Source organism: Sturnira hondurensis, unplaced genomic scaffold (genome assembly GCF_014824575.4).
Source record: "Sturnira hondurensis isolate 20B ecotype Veracruz unplaced genomic scaffold, ASM1482457v3 Scaffold0022215, whole genome shotgun sequence".
In the NCBI taxonomy this organism is placed as follows: domain Eukaryota; kingdom Metazoa; phylum Chordata; class Mammalia; order Chiroptera; family Phyllostomidae; genus Sturnira; species Sturnira hondurensis.
The window spans coordinates 7,577,342-7,601,311 of record NW_028094846.1 but is presented as its reverse complement, the minus strand read 5'-3'; the positions used below and the strand labels follow the sequence as shown (position 1 = coordinate 7,601,311).

General features: G+C 51.3%; 1 protein-coding gene across 3 annotated transcripts in view; it reads left to right on the top strand.

Moving 5' to 3' along the window:
• Window positions 1–23,970, top strand: part of ASTN1 (astrotactin 1) — a 273,650-nt gene that overhangs the window by 113,023 nt on the left and 136,657 nt on the right. For all 3 annotated transcript variants that reach the window (XM_037035063.1, XM_037035064.1, XM_037035061.1), the window contains exons 3-5: window positions 16,854–17,247; window positions 18,172–18,318; window positions 19,402–19,509. In XM_037035063.1, coding sequence (XP_036890958.1) covers window positions 16,854–17,247; window positions 18,172–18,318; window positions 19,402–19,509 — 649 coding nt within the window. The remainder of the gene's footprint in view (window positions 1–16,853; window positions 17,248–18,171; window positions 18,319–19,401; window positions 19,510–23,970) is intronic.

Sequence of the window (23,970 nt, the reverse complement as noted above, 5' to 3'; positions counted from 1 at the left end):
ATGAAAAATGTCAACGAAGGCACGGGTTTGATACGATAGTTGGCTATTTCCATGTAGGTCTGGGAAAATGATAGTTTATAAAATAAAGAATAAAATGACAATGTCCCCCACTCTCAGCGACCATCGACCAGGCACCTGTAGGTGGGCCGTGGGAATCCTCGGTGACCCCTGGCTAGATGAACTTGCAGGCTGCCTCCAGCTCCCAGTCTAGGAACGTGAAAGTGAAGACTTAGGGGACACCAGCTGTCCCTGAAATCACTTTATCCCAGTCCCTTTTCCCCTCCCATTTATGAACACGAGGTGATCTGTGGGGCAGTGGTGGGCTCGTGTGCCTGTGGGCTCGTGTTCTGCCCTGAGAGGGAGTCTGCACCTCCCACTGTGCTGCTCCCTCAAAAGGGGTCCCAGGGGCCTGTCCGCAGGCACCTGGGTTTGCTGTATTGATGACCCAGGCCCCTGGTGCTCAGCCACTCTGCTCCTCACAGCCATCTCCCTAGATGAGCCCTGGGCCTTGGCTGACCAGAAGTGCTCCCGGAACCTCCTGGCATTGGCCTCAGGACAGAGTGGTCCCGGGCCGTGGGAGTGAGCAGGTTCCCTACAGCCTCCAGCTTGGGGTTTCGTAAGAAGAATTGCCGATGGAGGACTGCGGGTAGTTGGGAGAGGATGTTTACTGCCCTACCTGAGATGCCTTTGGGGGGGCTGGAGGCAGAGCGACCCTGTCTGAGGTTGGTGCTTATCTATTTCCTCCTCACCTGACTGGCACACTGCGTGCTCCGTGCCCAGGAGAGCAGCTCCATCTGAGCAGAAGTCTTCTCGGGAAGGAAGATTCCTGGACCCCGACTCCCCAAAGAACAACATGGGGTCTCACAGGGCTCCTCCCAGACTTCCCTTCAGGTGTACCCTGTGGGCTCTAGGGCAGCCTCTGCCTGGGGAAGGCACAAGTCGGGGCCATATTTCCATCAGGAACGCAAGGCTCCCCCTTGGGGCACGGACGCTCAGCTGCCTTTGTCTCGCCTGCTTTCCGCTCCAGCCCCTGGTGAGTTCCTTCGCCTCTTTGATCAAGCTTGGATCTGATGTTCATTTTCACCCATTTCCCCTAATGAGAGAAAGTTTCAGTGGGAAGTAGACCATGTAACTGTTCCTATGTGACACAGTGACTGCATTCCAAGGGCTGTTTCTGCATCCAGAAATGTCCCCCAGCATCTCTGCTCAGGGCGGCCTTCCCTGGCTCCCATCATCCCAAGTCACTAGGGCTGTGGAGGAGGAACAGTTGAAGGGAGAAAGAGTTGTGTCACTTGAAAATCACCTCCACACACACAATGCACTTATCATTTAAACCTGCCTATTCACTCTTATTGCCCGGGATTCTGCTTTCTGCACCCTCTGATCACTGTCCTTGTCCCTGCCATGGCCTTGGCCCTGCCATGGCCTTGGCCCTGTGCTCCTGTGCCCTCCCTGTCCCTCCACCTGTATGTGTTCATAGCCCACCTACCTTTCAGGTCCTACCTCGAACGTCTCCACCGAGCCCCCTTCCCCGATCCTTCTACCAAAGACCATGTGTCCTTGGTTTCCAGTGGCTGGGCCGGCAGGAAGGACTTCTCCGAGGCTCCTTCATGCTGGTGTCTATTTCCATCCAGTGTGTCAGGATTCTGATGAGTCTTTTCTTCCCTACTAGTCCCTGGGCACCCAAATGACAGGATCTGGTCTGAGTCTGATTCATGTTTCTTACAGCCTCTAGCCCAACGTTTCACACAAGAAACATCCCCAGTTGGTGTTTGTAAAACGAGTATCATTTGTTTGTATTATGTTTTGTTCCACTTGCTTCTTACAGCTCGCTCCATCTCCAGCAAAGGCTTCGCTCCCTCAAGCTTCTGACTTACAGACCTTCGGTCTAGGTGTCCCCCATGCATTTCAGACAACACGGGCCAAATGAAATGCATCCTCTGTCTCTCCAGCCTCCCTTGGTGCCGGGGTCACCACCACGATCCCCAGCCTAGATGCCATTTTCTCTCCCTCCTCATCCGTTGAGTGCCCAGCTCTGCTCATTTGATTTTCCAAATGTCTCTAGAATCCCTCTTTTCTTTCCATCCCCACAGCTACCCTGATATCTCATACCAGACTGCTGTAAGGGTTTTCTGCCTGCTCCCCCTGACTCTCTTGTTCCCCTAAAACTTCCCTTTCACTGCAGGCTGTTCCGAGGGAAACATCATCTTCCTGATAAAAAAACAACAACAACAAAAAAAAACCTTGTGTAGAGTCCCTCTACTCTGAAGAGTAATCCCAAGATGGTGGGATTTCATGACCTGACCCTCATCTCCCACCACTCCTTTCCCCCAACTCTGTCCTGGCCGCATGGACCAGCTCTGCTGTCTTTCTGGGGCCTTTCTGCTTATTGAATACTTCTGTGAGGTCACTAATGCTGTACCATTGGGTTAAAACGTCTCTTGCCTCCTCCAAGTGAGGTCATTTCTAACGACTCATGACTTTACAGTCCACCCCATGACTGACCCCCCCCCCCCAGGGCACATGCAGAGGCTGGGCTGAGTGGTGTGGTTGAGTGCCTGGTGCACAGTCCTGCCGAGGTCCCCCTCAGAGGGCCTCCTCCCCTCGTGTGAGCTCTCTGCTGCGGGGGCCTGGTGTCTGTGTGGAGGCTGAAAAGAACTCAGACTGAAGAGTCAGTTCTGGAAGGAAGGCTGAGCAAGTCTGTCAAGTAGAAAGCTGAGGTCCACAGAGGTCGAAGGGCTGCCAGGCTGGTCAGTGGCTGTGTTGGGACACGGCCCCAGCTGGTAAGTCAGTGTCCTTGCCTCTGCCCTGCAAGACCTCTGGCCAAATGTTGTGTTCAGGTCTCCTCTCTGCCTGTTGTGGTTCCTTTCTCTCCACTGAATCCTCGCCCCTCCTCTTCCCATCACACAGTCAACCAGAGTTGACTAGGTCAGGAGTCATCTCTGAACATCTATTTAATTTTTTTTTAAATTCACACTGAGCAAAATCACCGTCAGAGATTTTTCTGAGTAAGCCCTTCAGCTTCTAGTGCTCCAGGGCGCGGTGTAAGGATGGAGGTGGTACCGCCTGGTGTGACACAGTGGAGAAGCCCCCTGCCAGGACCTGGGGACTGGGCAGCCCCTGACCCAGACTCTGGCAAAGCGAGGCTGCCCAGAAAAAGAGGTCCTTGGGGGCTGCGTTCACAGCTCTGCAGCTGGCAGCCCTGGCGCCGTGTCCCCATCAGTTGCAAAGTGTGGCAAGAGAGTTGGATACCAATGGTAGGAGCGCTGGCATTTGTGACGGGTTTTCTTTTTTCCATCAGAGTGGAGGTAGCGCTGTAAATGACCTGTCACCCGGTTCCTCTCGCCGAACTTGTGCTCTGGTATGGCTGTGTGTCTGAGAGAGAAAACATGGAGTCCCGGCTGGTGTGGCAGTGCTGCGGCCCCTCCGAATCCGGCGGGGTCTTCCCAGTGGGGGGCCCTCATTCGTCCTGGTGTGGTGGCACAGAAAACTTGAAAACCATTGGCCTTGACTGGGCTTGGTCCTTTTGCTAAGGGAAATGTAGTCTCCTCAATGACAGAGCGGACACAAGAAGAGCTTCCTACCTACAGTCAGTGTACAGAAACAGAAATATAAATGTGAATATTCAGAGTGGGGCAGAAGTAGGCTCACAGTTGTGAGTATATAAGACACAGTTCATTCTCATGTTATCATTTATTAATTATTGCATTATTTTCCATATAAACAACTGTAAACCTACTTTTCTCCACTCCATATACGTATAAAGTGCATGGATTAAAAACGAAAAGTAAAGCTTGAGTTTCTAGAAGGGACTTAAATTTTTTTTACACCACTCTCTTTGTGAAGCATGTAGTTCAGTTCTTCCTACCATCAGGTAGGAAGGAATGTGTTAACACGTTCCTTTGACCTCTCTGGGGATGACACCCCGTCCATGCAGGTCTGTGGCGTGTAGAGTACGGGTCACGTCCAAGTACAGGTCTGTTTGTTTCCCTAGAAAAAAACCCCATCAGTTGGAGTGAGCTCTCCGCCGTCTCCCAGCCGCGTGCTGATGGCACAGAGAGCCGCAAGCTACAGCGAGGAGCCGTCTCGCTCTCTGAAGGCACAGCACCTATCTCCGGGGTGGCGGCTCTGTCCCACGGACCGGCCGTTTAAATGTCCTTGCGGGTGAGGAGCCTGACACCCTCCCACCAGCTGACTTCTTCCCGGGATGGCGCTGCAGCCAAGGAGCCAGCTGAGAGGAGCAAAGACAGGCTTCCAGATGGAAGCCTGAAGCCTGAACTGACAAACAGTGTGTAAACATCATGCTATTTGTGCTTTATCAGCCTTGCCAAGCCAGCTGAGTGTGCCTCCCTGTAATTAATCAAGCCGTGCCTTGCTCCAGGAGGCCGGCCCGGCCTGGGCCCTGTGCTGAGGCTGGGGCTGGCTGGGGGGAAGGTTTTAAGGCATGGTCTCTGCCTGCAAGACTAGAAATGGCAGGATTAAAGATTAAAGATTAATTAAGAAATGTCCACATGTGCTTAAAGAGTTGAGAGAGAACGACCCGGCTGAGGTCTAGAGTAATCAAAGTTGGCTTTAGGAAACAGAAGGAGTTAGGCTGGGACCTAAAGGGAATGAGGGGCTTGGGTAGAGGGAGGGTGAGGCAGGAGACGCCAGGGAGGAGAGGGCAGAGGCTGGGGAATGGGCAGAGACAAGTCCTGGCCCCCTCTGTCAGCTCTCCCTCCCCCCATCCTTCCTTCCCTGTCCGCCTTCCAACCTCCTTTCCCCCCACCTCCCTTACAACAGAACTGAACGTTAAGAATAGAGAAAAATAAATCACCGCTATTAAAAAGTAGAAAAAAAGAAAGCCTGGCCACTGTGGTCTGAATTAAGTCATCATGCTGTTATGGGTTGGCTGGGAAGGGCCCTCGTGGGGCAGGGACACATGCCCGCCCCGGGCACAGAATTCTGCGTTGGCTGGGCAGGTGATGTCTGCCTCATCGGTTGCCTTGGAAGCAAGAGCCCTGACTGTTTGTGTCCTGTGAGTGTCTCTGACCTGCCGGATCAGGCTGACCTGTGGATTCACGCTGCATCATCTCGCTCCTGATCAGTAGATCAAAACAAGACCGCAGATGGGCCCTTGTCACTTTCCATGGGGGTCAGAGGACTCAGCTTCCAGCTTCCCTTTGCTCTGGACCATCCTTGCCGGTGACCACTGGAGCTGTGCCCAAGGCCCCGGGTTATGTGACTAGTGTATGACCAGGAAGAAGGTGAGCCACGCTCACCTGGGGAAGAAATAGGTGACAGGGTCCCTACTCCATCTCATCACCCCAGCCCCTCATCTGCAGCAAAATACAAGAGAGAAAAAAATCCTGGAAAAGTAGAAAACAGCTGACAGCATGCAAGGTGGGGGGAGGGTGGTTGCCAGGGAGGAAGGAGGCAGAGCAGGGCACAATCGGTTTTTGTTTTTTTGTTTTTCATTTTAAATTAATGATGGGAAGGATTTGAAGACTTGTACAATGACCTTGCCAGCAAAAATGTAATTAGCTGCTGACAATATGCTGCTGATGTTGGAGCTGGGGGGTGAAGGGAGCCCGCCCTGATGAGAACATCATTGTCTCTCTCTGAGATTGCCTTCACAGACCAGGCCTCTTCTCCAGATTCTGTGCTGATTAGTTCCAGAGAAAAATTGAATTATAATAATTTTTTAAGAGGGGGAAATAAGAGCCACAGCGCTTAGTGCACGGTCCAATAGGAGATTCCTGTAACTGTCAATCTTCCCTCTCCCCGCCCCCTTTGATGCCAGACATTTGCTGGCAAGGAGTAGGGGTTTGGAAGGGATTCTCGTGTGCGGTGTGCTCATTGGGGATGTATATCTTCTCCACTAGTCCTTCCTGTTGGTTTTTGTCCCTATAATTTTTTAGCTCTGGTATGTATCTTACTTCGATGCCAAGACTGAGTCACAGCTGGAGCGTTACTGGGACGTGGCTATGGGTGCTCATTGTTTTCCAGTGTTGTGGGTTAAGTCAAGGACAAGTTCAAGGAGGTTTGTCAGCAGAACGTCGCTTGCTCGCCTGTGTTTGACCAGCTTTGAGTGGCTTGCATTGGGTGGGACCGTTATTATTACCCTTTGGGTCCTGATGTAAAACTTCACCTGCAGGATATCTCCTACCATCTCCAAATATGTTGGCCAGCAGTCTTTTGAGTGACTTGGCTGCAATGTAGTTCCCAGTTTCCCTGAAAAGCGTTCAAGTTCAAGATTTTCTCCCCAGTCTGTCTTCTCCGTGTGGCGTTCTATTGTGGGAAAATGTCTGCCGTTCCTCTTAGATCTCTGATCCCAGAACAAAGCCCTGCAACGGCAAACAGACCCGACTCGTGGGCATGGCTGGCAGACTGCTCTCCAGGACATGGCTGAGTACCTGGTACCTGTAGACCCTGAGGACAGCGGCTTTCACTTAGAACACAACTACCCAAGACCAAAGACCTCCATAGGGTCGGAACGACAGTCTAACAAGTACGGCCACCCTGGGTGGCCTAACAGTTAAATAATTGCTTGAGATTGTGCGTCTGCTCCATCCAGAGATCAGCTTACCTGAAGCAGATTGGGGGCATCTGTGGCAGGCAGGGTAGATTTCTGAGTGTAGACGTTTAAGAATCCTCACTTGCATGACCTCAGAAGTTAAGAGTGTAGGAGCAAGGCCATTCTGGGCTTAATTTAGAGGTTATAGGAAGTTGGAAAATGGGGGCACAGACTACAGGGGTGGGTCCCTTTCTCCTCAACAAGGTCATGGAACAAGGTCATGGGACACATTATTGAGATGAGTGGTTGAGTCTTGAGTTTGGCTTCATACTCCCACTGAAACTCACACAAGCTATTTAATCCCTCTGATCCCCTGTTTCCTCATTTAAAAATGGAAATAGTCATTTCTACTGCTTGTATTTTTGGTAGGATTAAATAATGAATGTAATTCACTCTGTGCTGTGTTGGGCACATGGTGAGTGCTTTACAAACGGTAGTTATTATTATCTCTCCGTTATATGATATATGCATATAAGAATAAGGCAGCATGTGCATAGACTAGCAGACTAAAGCAGGCATTCGGGGGAGGAATTAAGCACATGGAAGGGGATTGCTCCAGGAAGCGGAGAAATGCTTTCACAGTGGTTTGTAGTATTGGAGAGATTCACAAAACCACCCATGGGCTATGTGTGTTTGTCACTTCTCTCAGCAGAGGGACTGTGCCTTTGGAGACACCCCCACACCCTGCCACCCCATGAGAGAGAACCCAGTGGGACATCCGAGCACTGAAACACCAAACCTCATGGCAACGCTGAGGATCAAGTTGTGCCTCCCTGTGTGGGACACAAATGTGACCAAGCCCCAGACCACATGTGAAGGGCCTGTCCCCTGACTGGTGTCTCTGAATAGCACAGCCATCCAGGGTCCATCTCAGTCTGTATTCCGGGGGGAAACAGACCTTTTCAATCTTCACTGGTTCAGAGCATGACATTGATGAATATGGCCCAATTGTAGGGAAATCTTGACATTTTGAGTCTTTCTTCCATCCTATTCCCAACTGTTTTCATTCAAAGCCATGGAATCCCCACAGGTGCCCGGCAGCTGGTCTGCCCTCAGGGACTCACTGGGATTATTGGTTTCCATTTGCTCAGCCTCAGCTGCTGCCCGAGCAGTGATGATCTCTCCGAGAGCTCCTCTCCTCCCCATTGAGCTGAACTGCCCAGCATCTGCGGAGATGGGATGGAGAGGCTTTGACGACTCCGTGATGTTCAGAGAGAAAGAGAGTTGAAGTCTAGTGGTCATTAGCATGTACTGTGCCAGCTGCCTCTTTGGTTACTTGTTCTATAATTCTCATAATGGTCAGTCCTAATGGAGCAGATTATTGTTATTATTTTTCTTCATCAAGATCACCTACTGCATAAAAACAAAGGGGGAAGGAGGAAAAGGCCATGGCCAACAATAGGCAATGAGCATTCTCCAGCTGGAGATATTTATTTATTGGCTTCATGCTTGGCTGGAGAAGATGTACAGGGTTGCTGTGCAGGGCCGCGGAGGGCACCTGGCTCATGCAGCTCTGCCCCGGGATTTCTGAGACAGGCCTGGGGTGCTTTTGCATCTGCGTTGGACCCTTTTATCTCCTTGTCTGCCCGTCACATTCGTGCCTGTGCATGCACACACATACCCACTCACGTGGGTTACCAGTGTTTCTACACTGATTGGGGTTCCACCCTAATGCCGGCCTAGGCAGCATCCTGGCAGACGTTAAGTCTCTATCCGGAGGGACGAAAAGACCTCAGCTTTGTCTCGGTCGCTTGATTCCTCACCTCTGTCCTGCTCTGCAGAGGGCTAGGTGGCTACTTGGAATTGGGGAGTCTATCAGAGTGGCCTTGGACCTAGAAAGCCCAGCCTGTAACAAGCTGCTGCTCTCTCACCCTGCTTCACCCGGCCCTGGTCGGCCTTAGCTGTTCTCATTTACACGACAGGTCGAATCGAACGACAGCTCGCATCGAACGACAGCTCGCTGAAGCTGCTCACGATTAGACAGCTCTGAGCACCTTATGAACAAATACGTTCTTTTGCTTTTTTTGCTCTGGGACAGAAAAGTGAAGGCTCTGAGGCAAGAAAAATCCCAGGAACAAAAAAAATAAATAAAAAAAACCAGCGGCTCTATAAAAAGCATGTGAAAGAGAACAACTTGAAATAACCAGGCCGAGTCCGTCACGCTAGCCTCCAGCCACGTTCCCGGTAGGACTTCGGGCTGTCATTAGAAGAGGCTCCTGAAGTCTCCCGAGGAAATGGAAGACAGCCTCCCCAGATTAAAGACACAGGACAGTGATCAAACCGAACAGGATGAGAACTTTGAGAGCTGGAACCCAACAGCAAAGCTACAGAGTCGAGTTTCCTCCCGAGAAGAGCTTCGTGCTCTGGGCTGCTTTTGTTGGGAAGGGCCCTCAAACTGTCAGCCTGCCTACCCTGGAAGGCTCCTGTTCTTAGAGTTCATCTCCTGCTGATGAACGGTTGCCTGGTCCCTGTCTTTACCCAGCCAATGGCAACTTAATGAGAGGGGGTATTGGGACGATTGCCCTATTTCTTTCCTAAGCTGTGGGGACTTGGATCTTAGAAGAATGGGGAAGGGGTCTTGAGGCATCTCGTGACAGCAGGCTACGGTAGTGTCACACCCCAGTGAGAGGCTAACCAGGCAGGCGGGTCTGTCCCCTGCCAGTGGGACGTGCGATGCTTGTCAGAAGCCCCAGAGGACGTACTGAGGCCTCTTAATTAACGTGGCGGCCTGTGGCNGAAGGCCCTCAAACTGTCAGCCTGCCTACCCTGGAAGGCTCCTGTTCTTAGAGTTCATCTCCTGCTGATGAATGGTTGCCTGGTCCCTGTCTTTACCCAGCCAACGGCAACTTAATGAGAGGGGGTATTGGGACGATTGCCCTATTTCTTTCCTAAGCTGTGGGGACTTGGATCTTAGAAGAATGGGGAAGGGGTCTTGAGGCATCTTGTGACAGCAGGCTACGGTAGTGTCACACCCCAGTGAGAGGCTAACCAGGCAGGCAGGTCTGTCCCCTGCCAGTGGGACGTGCGATGCTTGTCAGAAGCCCCGGAGGACGTACTGAGGCCTCTTAATTAACGTGGCGGCCCGTGGCGACTGGAAAGCATTTCCACACGATTAAAGACTCCAGAAAACCCCCAAGGGAAGGTAATGTTCCTAATAATTTATAAATTGGACTCACTACTTAATATGCTTAAAGCGTTTCTCTGGTCTTCCGTTTGGGAAGGAGATGGGCAGGAGGTAATGGGTTTCTGCTCTCCAGCCATCGCAGAAGAGAATACGCTGGAGGAGCCGACCAAGGGGCTTTCACTTCTAGTTGAGGTGACGCCTCTGGCAGGAAAGGGATCCTCAAGGTCAGGCACCTGTTACGACAATTTCAATGACATCATCTGATTTCAAAGGCCTCATTGGGCCTTTTGGGGAGGAGCTGGCTTGGCCCACCTCTGAAGGAAAGCTTCCATCCTTTCTCCCGTCTGTAGTTTCTGGCTTTGCTGGGCAGGAAGAGGTCACAGACATTTTCTCTACCATTTGTTTGCCAGTTTAGAGCTATTTCCAGTTCGGCAGGGGCCAGTATCACAATCGGGACATTTTCAGGTTGGAACACTCGGTGCATTTCTTCCAGTCACCTCATTTGATAGATGAAGGCCTGGGGTAGGTTCAAAAGGTTATGCTCCATCATTCCACTGGTGAGCCCTGCTGTTTCATTGGGGACATTTGTGGGTTTAGTCGCAATAGTTTGGGTCTGGCATTCCCTTGGGCTCGTAGAGACACAGGGTTGGGCGAGACCCTGAAAACCACCTATGTACCTCATCCGTTTCCGACCCCCGGCACAATGGAAGGCAGATTTTAAAATATGACCAGCGCTTCCCTATGGGCTTGCGCAGTTTTTCTCCTCTTGACCTGTCTCCCCTTGAAAGCCAGAGACAGATGTGAGTGAGCACTGTCCTCCATGAGAGAGGACCCGTGCCCCAGACCCACGGACATGGTCACTGGGGAAAAGTAGTTGACATGGGTCACCAAACTTGTCTATTTGAATCTTGTTTTTTTTTTAAACCACCATTTAATTCCCTTTGGAATATAATTGGAATTCAGTCTGTCCAGTTGCCTTAAGGGATAATTAATTATGTCTCAGATCCACTCTTCTGGCTCCTCCTAGGGTGAAGCTAAGCTTTGAAATGTGAGCCGATTAATTGGCTGTGGTCCCTTGACAGATGGAGGCTGGACACATAATCTCAGCTTTTCCATTTCTTTGCCAAGGGTTCACAAAAGCCAGGTGATATCCTAAGTGTTGGCGCCATTGATAGATCCCGACTCTTCATTTTGAGATCTGTGCCTCCTGCGACACTGATTTGGGATAAGGAAAGGGGTCTGCTCACCCTGAGATGTTGCCTGGGGTACCATCTAGTCCCAGGTCGCTTTACCTATCCCAGTTTCTTCTGTCGGAGGAAGAAGAGTAATGACTGGCTATTTCCAGCCCTTGTGATCTGTTTTTTTTCCTCTCTTCCTATTGTCCTGTATTTACCTTTAAAAATTCATCACACAGATTACTCCCTCTAATNTCTTTGCCTCCTGCGACACTGATTTGGGATAAGGAAAGGGGTCTGCTCACCCTGAGATGTTGCCTGGGGTACCATCTAGTCCCAGGTCGCTTTACCTATCCCAGTTTCTTCTGTCGGAGGAAGAAGAGTAATGACTGGCTATTTCCAGCCCTTGTGATCTGTTTTTTTTTCCTCTCTTCCTATTGTCCTGTATTTACCTTTAAAAATTAATCACACAGATTACTCCCTCTAATTCCAGTGTAAGATCCATGAGATCAGGGCCTATACCTCTGTCATCCTCTGCAGATTCCACTTAGCCGTGACCTCTAGAAAATGCCTTGGTAGAGGGAGTAGACCACTTGTTGAATGACTGAGGAATGAGTTGAATGAATGAGTCACGTAAGCAACCAACTTTGGTAGGTGTTACTTGCAGGCACGTAGACGATGTCCGTGTTGAAATATACTCAAAGTTGAGCTCTTGCTTCCTTCCTTCCTTCCTTCCTTCCTTCCACAATTAATGAACACCTACTCTGTGTTGTGCACTGTACTTGGCCCTGGAGCTCGGGGATGTCTGCTCTCATGAAGTCTGTAACCTAGTAGATGAGACTGACAGGCAAATCAAAGGCAAAAGTCCTTGTGTTTACAGAGTTATACGGCAGGTTCTGTGGGCAGGTCAGCAAGATTAGGAAAGCATTTTCTGGGGTCATGTCCCTGAACTCCTTTGGGGGACAAGTAGGAGTTAACTAAGGGAGGCTGGCATGACCCAGAACTAGGAACAATACAAAGGTCAGGTAATGAGACCAGCTTAGGGTTGACCTGCGTGGCTGGGCTGAGTGGAAACAGGAGATTTGCCGAGAACATTCTGTCCCGGGGTGGTCACCATCGACACTACCTAAAACATTATTACATAAAGATTCCAAAATCTGCAAATCACCTGACAGACCTCACCCCGCACTCTCAGGTGAGTGCCGAAAATGTCAGTGTCGTAATAAAATAAAAGCCACTTTGATCTGTGTGATCTTTATTGAAGCCAGTAGAAATGATTTATTGATTTTTAAAGCAAAACACTTTTTTAAAAGCCAATTTTTGGCCAGCAACTTGTTCACAGCTGAGGAGCTCTGATATGCCCCAGACACGCATCTGGTTACAAAATGTTAACACTTTTGAGGGAAATCAATAGAATAATCAGAAATTTCATGAAAAGATGCACAAAGAGCGAAATAATTTCATGTCATGTAGTCGGTGTTATTTTTTTTTTTTAGTGTTTAAATTTTCAACTTGTTTCACTTGGGCCCAGATGTTTCTTAATGTTTTTGCCATGAAAACAAACTAAGACACGTGAGTGAAGAGCACACTCCGAACACACTAACTCAGGTGGCGCCGAAACTCAAAGCCAGGACCTCGGTGTGAAGGCTCTCGGTGCTTCTTGTGGGTCCCGTGTGAGGACGCTGTCGTTAGGTCGGTCGGTGTGCTCATGTGCGCAGCCAGGCCGACGTCCACTTAGGGTTGGAGGCACAGAGTGCGTCTGTCCCTCCCCACAGACTCCCTTTGGTCAAGACACGAAGAAACGGCAGCTTGCCTTTCTCTTTGCGAGTTGGTTATCAGGAAGCTCCTAGCGGCAGCCCTTGGTCCAAGTTTATTTCCATTCCATTTGCCACCTCTTGGTTTCACTAGGTGGTTTGAAAGAAAATCCCAGAGCATCTGTGTTTTTCACTGAAACAGCTTAAAGTCCTCCGTGGAAGTAGTGAGATCGAAAGTAATAATATCAACGAGCTATAGTTTCTCACAGGACTGTGAAAGTCATCAAACTCGAATACTGGATTTCCAAGTTGTCATTGTAGGAAGAGGCAACTCTCTACTTTCTGTGACCTTCACACTGGGTGGGGCAGACCAAGAGTTCAGAGGAATGTGTGTGTGTGTGTGTGGAGATTTTATAGATTATCGTTATTATAAAATATCATTAAATTATATAGTAACATATAGCATTACGTATACAGGGGTGGGCAAAAGTGGGTTTACGGTTGCACTGGCATTTTTTCCATTAATAAAGCTATTGTAATAATGATACCCTGCAAGTCTTTTCCATACAAATACCTGTACCTACTTTTGCCCACTCCTGGGTTATTATTTACGTGATAACCTGCAATTTCTAAGTCATCTCAAAGTGCTGTGACATGTGCCACCAGTCTGGGTTGTAGGAGCAGAGAAGCTCTCCACACCGCCACCGACTACCTGAGAACCCTTCCTCCCGGGCCTGTGTTAAGTTTCGCTTAGTGTCTGGAAATCATTACTGGTTATGGAGGGTTGGGATCAGCCCTGACTGGTGTGGCTCAGAGGGTTGAGCATCATCCTTCAAGCCAAAAGGTTGCCGGTTCGGTTNAAGTGCTGTGACATGTGCCACCAGTCTGGGTTGTAGGAGCAGAGAAGCTCTCCACACCGCCACCGACTACCTGAGAACCCTTCCTCCCGGGCCTGTGTTAAGTTTCGCTTAGTGTCTGGAAATCATTACTGGTTATGGAGGGTTGGGATCAGCCCTGACTGGTGTGGCTCAGATGGTTGAGCATCATCCTTCAAGCCAAAAGGTTGCCAGTTCAGTTCCTGTTCAGGGCACGTGCCAGGGTTGTGGGCCAGGTCCCTGGTTGGCAGGCGGGGGGGCGGTGTGAGGGGCAGCTGATTGATGTTCTCTTTCTCCCTTCCTTCCCCCTCTCTAAAAAAATTAAATAAACACTTTATTTCTTTAAAGAAGAGTTAAGATGGTCAGGAGTCACTGGCTCTAAGTAAAGATTAGATACGCTAAATACACTGGCTTAGCCAAATGAAAACTTGTGTTCTAGCTCCTTTTAGGTCGCCATGCTCTTTATAGAAGAGACATTTCTGAGGGTCGAGGCCTATGCACGGTGAAGGGAATTTTGTATGAACCTGACAGCATTAAACCATGAAAAGAGCAGTGACCGGGGGTCTAGAACCAGTGGGCACCGCTGCGTGTGGTGGCTTCTCCGGGCCTCATTTCTTCATTAGAAAAGGAGGGGAAGAACCCAGAGATTTTTAGTGAGTAATAACAACTGAGCCAAAGCACGGATTTCTTTGTTGAAATTCAGCTGAACCGAGGGCCTGATGGTACCTTGCAGGCAGTTAGCAATGTGTGATTACACAGTCTCATGTTAGCACAGTGACCTTGAAGTGGGGACTGTCGTCTTCCTGCTACTGACCGATCTCTAGTGGGGACACCTTGTGGGTATACAGCAAAAAGACGCGTGTTTATGACACTGCTTATTCTAGGTGGGCATCCTGAATAGTTCCTTTTTTTCCTTCAAAAAGTGAGGATGGACCTGGGAGGAATCATGCATCCACACTCTGACCTTGTCCTCGTAGGGCTGTGAGTTCAACGCCCAGGGCGCCCGTGTCTTGGGGAGCAGAGCTGCTTCAGGGTGGCTGTGGCCACGTGGTGAAGATTGCAGGCTCTGAGGAGTAAGGCTCTGAGGTGGGGGTCAGTCTGTTCCTGAGTCCGTCCTATTCATATCCTGTGTGCCCTTGGGCACGGTGTGATGTTGTTTTTTTGCTTTTTTTTAACCTCTGCACCTTAGCCTTTTCAAATGTAAAATGGCAAACGTGTTTAAAATAGCTTAACTGTCCCTCTTAGAGTTGAAAGGGTGGCCCATTGAGAACAAATGTCTGATGCATAGTTAGACCCCGTCCTGGGCAACTGTCCTCGTTTTCTCCCTGCATAATATCAGGAAAGAACCTATGGCTGCATGTTGTCCTGGCCTTGCGGTGGCCACCTGCGAGGAGAGTTGGGGACCGTGAGGGGAAGGGGCTCCTGACCGCACCTCCCTGGGGTGGTGGGGAAGACGGTGCTGGTGCCAGAAGCCGGTCCTGCTGGATGTGAGCACTACTCCTACAGTTCTTCGGGGAATACAACTACCTCCCGCTTCCAATAGCCTAAGGCAGCGTCTGACAACTTTCCCCACTCGGGGAGTTTTTCTTCCTCGGCCTCGATTACCTGCTGATGCAGGTTCATTTTCGGGGGCAGGACAGGGCACGGGTCTGACTCCAAGACACAGCTGTTGGGTTGGACTCACGCGTTCCCTCTCAGCAGACTGGTGCGGGGCTCCGGGGTGGCCCCTTCGAGGGCCCCGCGGGCTCTGTGTGCTCATCTGCAGGGAAGGGGCAGGTGGGCGGTAGGAGCAGCGGTGGTCAGCCAGGAGGTGGAACGTGTGGCTGTGTGGCTGTGGACACTCACTTAGCCGTAACCAAGCAGCTTCACACCTGTGCTTCCTCCGTACCTGCACCAGAGGTGTCACCAGGAGAAAGAGTTACACAGATAGCGGAGGAATTTGAAACCTGGAGGCCAGTGTGTGTCCCCTACAAGCCACTGGACATGACCTGTCACTTGCAGCTGACTCTGTTGCTTCCTGTCTCAGCTCTGCGGTGCTGCCTGTTTGAAAGTGGCCACATCTTGTGTGTGTGTGTGTGTGTGTGCATGTGCATGCATGTACCTGTGCTCCTCTGCTCACACTGACAATAGGAATGGGAGGGTAAATGCAAAGATTTATGAGGAGAGAAACTTTATAAACCAAGACATAATTATGAGACTTGGAAGAATCCCCTTTAATGAGTTCGGGGGATAATCTCGACTCAGCCCTGTGCGGGGTTTTCATCTCCAGCGTATATGATGGGGCGGCAGTGACAGAAACCCAGGGCTGGGAAACAACCGTTTGGCACTCCCCCACCTGACGGAACAGGTTGGGAGGGATATGGGGCAAAATAAAGGGAGCAGAGATGAGTTGTGCACAGGAAGATTGATGTCCGCTGAGCGCTGAGCAGCAACAGGCTTGCCAGACCCTCCATGCCAGCCCTGACCTGGGTGTGTGTCCAGGGTCGGTGTTCGGTCGCAGCGAGTGCTGTGTCCTCCCCTCGGACAGAGGAAGTGGTGTCCTGGTCTTCATGTGTGGCCACAGAGGATGGCCGTGAAGCATGGGGAGGGTCAGGAGAAAACTCTGCCACTGGCCTGACCCCAGGACATGGGTCTCGGTCTCTTCCCTGGGGAGGAGGGCAGGACAGGAGCGTCACGCAGGACGGTGTGAGTAGGGGAAGTCTGTCTCCCCGGCAGTGCAGCCCAAACTCATGTCTAATGGCGTGATGCCTCCGCACACTCGGAGGTAAATGCCTCTCTGGATGGGCCCATGGTTTTCTCAGCTGGGGCGGGGACTTGGCTGGAGATGTCCAAGGTTATGCTGAGTCAGCCTAGATTCTGTGGGACACACTCTCCCCGGCACTTCACACAGGAACCTGACTGGGTCCTGGCCACCGCCCTGCTAGGGTAATTGTATCTGTTCTCCATCAGACGGAGCAGGAAGCTGAGATTTTGAGTTTAGAGGACTCGTGATCATTGGTGAAGCCCGAGTTAGAACCTATACGTGATTATTGACCTAAAGATGTGAGAGAGGAAGAAACCAGATCCCCACCCCCCACCGCTAAAAATTTTGGAAGTGGCTTTATGGAGCAGATATGCCTTAACAAACTAACCCTCTTCCTTATTTCTGCAGTGGAAATACACGCGCACACACACAGAATCACAAAGCTTTCTTCATTCAAACTGACCGCTAAGCCGGAAGCACCTGCAGACCCCTGAGATGACGCACCGGTCATCCCAGTTCCGTTTTTCTTTCACCTGAAGCACGGCTCACAGGGGACTGCCCCTTGGCTTGGCGAGTGATGCCTGCTCACTGTACCCCCGCCCCCATCTGCCGTCCTCTCTCCCCAGGGGGGCATGATCGCGCTGCTGCTGTCCATCTTGTGCCTGGTGATGATCCTGTACACCCGCCGCCGCTGGTGCAAACGCCGCCGGGTGCCCCAGCCCCAGAAAAGCGCCAGCGCCGAGGCGGCCAACGAGATCCATTACATCCCCTCGGTGCTGATCGGCGGGCACGGGCGGGAGAGCCTGCGCAACGCCCGCGTGCAGGGCCACAACTCCAGTGGCACCCTGAGCATCCGGGAGACACCCATCCTGGACGGCTACGAGTACGACATCACCGACCTGCGCCACCACCTGCAGCGGGAGTGCATGAACGGAGGGGAGGACTTCGCCAGCCAGGTCACCCGCACCCTTGACTCCCTGCAGGGCTGCAACGAGAAGGCGGGCATGGACCTCACACCAGGTGGGCGACTTGGCTCTTGTCCCACGTTGCGGGGAGCTAGGGAGCGGGTGGGAAAGAGCTGTGTCTGATTTTGTGGCTGCCAGTCATGCATCCTGGGCTGTGCTGGTGCCCTTTCCCAGGTGGGCACGAAGCGTAAGCTTCTTCCTGAGAGGAGGAGAGCTGTGTTCTGGCATGGGACATCAGCAGGACAGCTGTAATTTGGGTCCCTCTCCACCTCCACTTTGCACGGGTAGCAGAGACACTTTTACATCCAACCCGAGAGCGGATTGGAGCCTTCTTTGTACATAGTGAGCCATCCTCCGGGAAATAACGAGGTTCTGCTTGTTATCAGAACGAGAGCCTGTGTGAGTGGCCGCTTCCTACTAAGATTAAAACCTGGGAACTCCTTGAAATTAGGGGGCATGTCATCAGTGTCTCAGGTTCCCCATAGCGCCTGGCACAGTGCTGAGCCCACCAAGTAGCCAGGTGATACACGGGGGTTACAGAGTCCGGTGCATTCAGGGAGCAGGCAGAGGGCTCAGACATGTGAACGGGCTGGATGTCAGGCGCTAGGGACTGGTGCAGACTGTGGCGGGCAGCGGGGCTGTTCTGTCTGAAGTCGCTCAAATTCACACTCTCGTGAGACTCCTGGCCGACCCAACGGAAGCCCTCTGCCGCCTGTGTCTAGTCAAAAGGCCGCACGTGGTGACCCTCTCAACACAGTTAGTCGACTCGGCTTTTCAGTTAGAATCGCTCTTACCTCAGTTCTCTCATCACTCCGCCGTCCCCTAGAAATCCAAGCATTTTTGTCTCAGCCAAGCCCTCACTTTAAAGGTTCCTTATTTTAATTCTGTGAAAACTCCATGTGCTTGATTTACGCAGATTCCTTTGCTCTCACTCTCTCTGACCTTTTCAAGTTCTTGCCCTGACTTTTCCTTATACCAGGGAGCGACAATGCCAAGCTGTCGCTGATGAACAAGTACAAAGATAACATCATCGCCACCAGCCCCGTGGACTCCAACCACCAGCAGGCCACTCTGCTGTCCCATACCTCCAGTAGCCAGCGGAAGCGGATCAACAACAAAGCCAGAGGTACCCAGGCCTGATGTTGGGGTGTGCAAGGGCACTCCTGAGTACCAGCACAGGCAGGGCCCCTTCATGTCCTTGACCCCCAACTTTCATGCATGTCTGGAGGGGATGAGTTTTGGCACACAGTCTTTCTGGGGGCCTGTTGAGTACTCCTTACCAAAAAAACTCGAGTATACCAACCCGATGACTGAGTAGTTTCATCAGCAAGGGTGTATCCTTAGGAAATCACTGGACGAATGTGCACAGATGGGTGTAAAGGCTCTTCATCACATCGTCTAAAAGAGAGGAAAACGGGAAATAGCTTCAGTGGCTGTCAAGAGGGACCTGGTTAACTGCCCGCACACGGGTCTCCGGTCCAGGGGCTGACCACGAAGCCACGCATGGTGGTAATATAGATCTGTACTTGTGAATGTGGAAAGTTGCTACCCATCTATTAAATGAAAAAAGGAGGTTATAAGATAGAAGGTGCAGCAGAATGCCATGTTTAGGGGGAGATTAAAAAAATGCTTATCGGGTTTTGTGTCAGAAAAAGCCAGAGAGTGTATACATCACATGTTAATAGTTTTGCTCTGATGGTAAGGATTCAGAAGACATCAGAGTTGGCCCTTTACACATTTTTCTTTATTTTTATTTATTATTCTCTCTCTTTTTCACATTAACAGTACATATTGATTCTGGGACCAGACAAAATATAAGATCCTCTAGATATTAAGGCATAAGGGCATATGTCCCTTAAGATGTAATTCCGGTCTGATAGGAACCGGAATCATGATCTGTAATGAGGACCATTTCTCTTTCTTCCTTTTCCACCCACCATCCCTGTCCAGCAGGGAGCCGTCAGGAATGGCCCTCCTTGGAAGGGGGCGTGCTGGGGGAAGGGAGGGCTCTGTGATTGCTGTCATATAAAAGCCTACTTCGCCAGTGAATCTGGGTCTCGGAGGCTCCAATCCCCATGGCTACTCCTCCCAGATTGTCAGCTGGCCTGCTCTTATTTTCATCGCTTTTTCTCTTGAACTTGCCCAAAGATTTAGTTTTGTGAGGACAAGACTGAAGATGTTGTCTTTGCCATGGTCCTGTTTGTTTCAGCTGGTTCCGCCTTCCTGAACCCTGAAGGGGATTCTGGCACAGAGACAGAAAACGACCCCCAGCTGACCTTCTACACCGACCCCTCGAGGAGCAGGAGACGCAGTAGAGGTAGGGAGAGGGGTGGGAGGGAAGAAGGGAGGGGTGAGGAGCTCTGAGGCCGCTGGGAGGCAGGGGAGCTCAGGGAGGCATGCCGTCGGGCTGTGGGGTCTGCACACCAAAGCCCGTTCCCGTAGGAAGGATTCCTGGACCACAGTTGGTTGTCTGCCCTAAGGAAGAAAGAAGAGCCTGGAGTGGACTGTTTCAGAGACCCATCTCTCCCAGATAATGGCTCTCTCAAACAGTCTTCCAAGTTGTTTAAAAGGCTATTTCTTGGTCAGAAGACTCTCAATTCCTTCCGGAAGCCTCGGGAGTCCTATTTTGCTGTTTAGAGACAGAAAGTAAAGTTGACGAAGTGTGTTACGTGGGGGAAAGGTCAGGGTATGGACCGGTGCTTACCCAGCTACACTGGCCTCGGATTGGGCCAGGCAGGGATGAGGGTGGGCAGGGCAACTGCGGAGTCCTTGGTGGCCCTGAAGAGGCCTGTGATGGCACTTGCCCTTTAACCCCCTCCCCGTAGAACCACCGCAGCCCACACTCCCAGCCCCCTCCCCTCTCCCAGCAGGGTCCCAGATAGCTCCACACCAGCAGCGCTGCCCTCCACGCGCCCACTGCCGCTGTCCCTCTGCCCTGGGGTTTAGAGGCTTCCGGTGTGGCTCTGGCTCTAGTGGCCGCTACTTCCCCTGACTGGCTGGTGTCACCATCCTCACTGAGGGAGGCCTGCCTGGGTTCAAGCACCAATCAGCTTCCCCATTTACTGATGTTAGATAAGGTCGCCAACCTCTGGGAACCTCAGCGTCCTCACGTAGTAAATGGATTACAGTACCTCACACGTAGGGCTATCGTTCAGATGAAGTTATGTTAACAGGGACTTCTTCTGGTGGCTGGCAAAGGACTGTGAAATCCCCATCGTTGTCACTGTTAGAGCCCTCCACACTGCAGCCTCAGGTTTCCATAACATTTCATCTTTAAAAAAATTTCGGACAGGGGCCCCTGGAGACACGATAGAGGATATTTGAGTGACGTCACATTGCAGGGTACAGGGCCCACATAACACCCCTCTTCTATTACAAAGCCCTTCATGACAAAATCATAAGCATGTCATTCTGAAACATAACAACAGCACGCTCAAGCATATCATACAACATTTTAGGTGGCATGTTCCAATGAAAACTATAAATTATTACGCCCATATTGTTAAGCTACCAACCACACGCAAGCAAGCATCCCTTCTGCCGGACACTATTATGTTCAGTAGGATTTCCAGCCAATGCCCCCAAAAGACAACGGCATTTTGGCCGCATCGTGCCTCCCCGAGATCCCCTGTACTGAAAGCACTCTTCCCAGAGACTGGAAGAATCCCTTTAACCCCCCCATTCCAGTTTCTGTAGGCTTGGCAGCGACCAGCAGAAAACTTCTTCCTAGCCTTTTCCTCAAACACTCAGTGGGGCTCTGGACAGCTTAATGCCTGATGCCCCAGTATCCCTGGGGCGTGAATGTGGACCCTCTGATCCTCACTGTGCATTTATATACAGCAAATAGTCAACCTAGATTCATCAGCCCAGGCCATACCAAAGCAGGACACATTCTGCTTTAATAAAAACCTGTTTAAGAAAACTCATAGTAATGAATTAGAGGGAGTTTCTTTACAGCATAAAACTATTTTAGATACCAAGCTCTCCTAGCACATCAACTGTTTATTGCTGTTAACTAGACGGTAAGTTTCACAGGGATGGGCATGCCTAATTTATTTTTCCAAAGTGCGTGGTGGAGAATTTTGCCTATGACAGATGCTTGTAAGTATTTGGGGAATTGAACTGGATACGTCAGTCAGCAGGAACTTTTATAACCTACCTGCCATGGGTCAGGCTTTGTGATAAGTGGTGGAGGCGTGAGTACACAGGACAACAATAAGTCTTAGTTTAATAATATAAATAAAGTAAAATGAATACTTCGAAGGGAGAGCAGTTTATTCTACCTGGTAGCACTCGGAGGTTGGAGGAAAAAAAGGAGAAAATGATTGCCCTGAGGTTGTATACAATATAAAGAATTCCTTGAAAGAAGAGAATGTGAGGTAGGGGCATTCCAGCAGAGGGAAAGCCTTCAGGGGCCCTGACCAGCGTGGCTCCGTTGGTTGAGCATCATCCCACAAAGCAGCAGGTCACCAGTTCAGTTCCTGGTAGGGGCTCGCGCCTGGGTTGCATTTTTGGTCCCTCGTTGGGACACATACCGAGTGGCAAACCGATCGATGTTTCCCCTCTTTTCCTCCCTCCCTTCCCCTCTCTTTAGAAATAAATGTAAAAGAGTAAAATCTTTTAGAAAAAGCTTTAAAGGCACAAAAGCACTGATATTTTCAAGGAAGCAAAAGTACTTCAGTATGGCAGCCGTAACGGCTCTGTAGTCGGGACGGCTGGAAAACAGTCCAGCTAGCAAGGACCATAAACGTGCCTTGTTATGGAGTCTGCACTTGGCTCCGGAGGTCGGCGGGAACAACTGGTGTTTCGGAGCCAGGGAGAGACGCTGGATGATGGGTTGCCGACGTGGAAGAACTAGGGAGACAATGAGATGAATAGAAAGTGACTGCAGCATAGGAGAGCCGTGGCAAGTGCCCGTACACCGCAGTCAGGCTGTGTGACAAGAGCGGTGACCACAGGGTGCACCGAGGACGAGAGGAACAGCAAGGAAGGAGTGAGAATTGGTCCTTAAAGGTTCCAGGGGGTGTTTACAGGGAGCTGTTGTTCGAGCTGAGACTTGAAGAGGAGGTGTACACCAGGCTGACAAGGGAGCAGATTGGCACGCCGTGGAAGAGGAGATGACACGTGCCAAGTGACAGCCACACCAGCGAGAGTGGTCTGGCCAGAGAGCAGGAGCTAGTTGACTAGAATGAGGCTTATGATGCGGGTCTGTGGTTTGCTCGGGAAAGAAGGCTGGAAGGGAAGGAGAAAGCTCATGGTGCTGACTGCAGGACGTGGACCTGACACTTCAGCTGGAGTCATTGGAGGCTTTGAACCCCTGTGCCCTGGTCCCCTCTGCTTGGCGAAAGCTCCTCTGGGGCAGTGTGGAGGGTAGGTGTGTGGGGGGAGGTTGAGGCAGGGACACCATCTCACCGGATGGCTATTGCCATCATCCAGGAATGGAGACAAGGGGGAGTCTGGACGCAAAAGGAGAAAAGATTTGTTGGCACCAGCGGCCAGGAGGTTGGGGAGGGAGGCGCTGGCCGTGAAGGAACATTGGTGCTCAGGAAACCACGTAGATGACTTTGGCTGGGCAGGGGCAGCGGGATCGGGAGCAGGCTGTGAAGGAAGGTGGGGAGTCCAGTTTGGGATTTGCATTTGCATGGCGGAGGGACGCCCTGGTGGTGGCTCTGCTGCTCAGGGCTGGGCTGGAGCCAAGATTGTGAGTGTGGGGAAACAGACCCCGTGCTCGGAGGACAGGGACCTGAGAAGGCTCTCTCTGGGCAGCCAGGGACAGAGGATGCAGGGGCTGCCCACCGCCCTGGAGTCTCTGCCCCCCAGCCTCTGCCAACCCACCCATTCGGGGAACTTGCTGCCAGAAGGGGTGGTGCACCCATGGGCCCCAAACTGTCCCTGCGTTCCTGACAGCAGGGTTTCCAAAGACTCCCTGGGCCCAGAGGTTGCACTGTCGTGGGGGCTGGAGCCTCAGCTGGACCTGGGCTTTGATCCCAGCCCCACTTCTTAGTGGCCTCTCTAAGTGCCTGTCGCTCTGAGGATGTGGCCTTATGAGACTGTGGTCACCATGAAATGACAGGAGCCACAAGGCCCCGGACCCTGGTGCCTGGCCCATAATTAGACGTCGTCACTGGTGCCCGTCTCCAGGAGGCTCACGTCTTTGAGACCTGTTTCCCTGACGTGTGGACGGGGCAGTGACTGTGCAGACTGTAGGCTCACGGTAAGGAGGTGAGGACTCAAAATGTCAAAGAGTGTGTACAACTCTGTGGGGCAGGAGAGTGCCTTTTATTGATACCGACAGTGAACAGTGACACAGACTGCAAGGAAAATTCCGAAGGACCCTGGCATTTTGTTGTAGATTTCTTCCTTTCCCACCTCTCTTCTGCCTTTATGTAACATTACCTCCACCAAAACAAACAAGAAAACCCCACAAGCAATAAACACACCAAAATCTCCCCATCCCCAACCCCACCCACCTGTGAGTGTTTCTTACTCCCCAGCCCTATTCTGTTCTCACTAAGCCTCCACTGATGACCTTATGCCATCAGGTGGTATGGGGTAAGAGACTGGGGAGAGCCTTCTGGGGCGACAGCATCCGCTTCTGCTACAGAGTGGACTTTGCTCAGTGCCCTCCTTCCAGGCTGGACAGGACGAGGTCTCCCAACCCGCGAGCAGGGCAACTCCTCACCCTCTGGAAATTCCTCAGAAGTGGCGGAGCCGATTTGTGAGAGCTCCCTCTGTGGGAAGCTGGGGGAAGTGCCGGGGGCCCAAGCAAGGTCCCGCA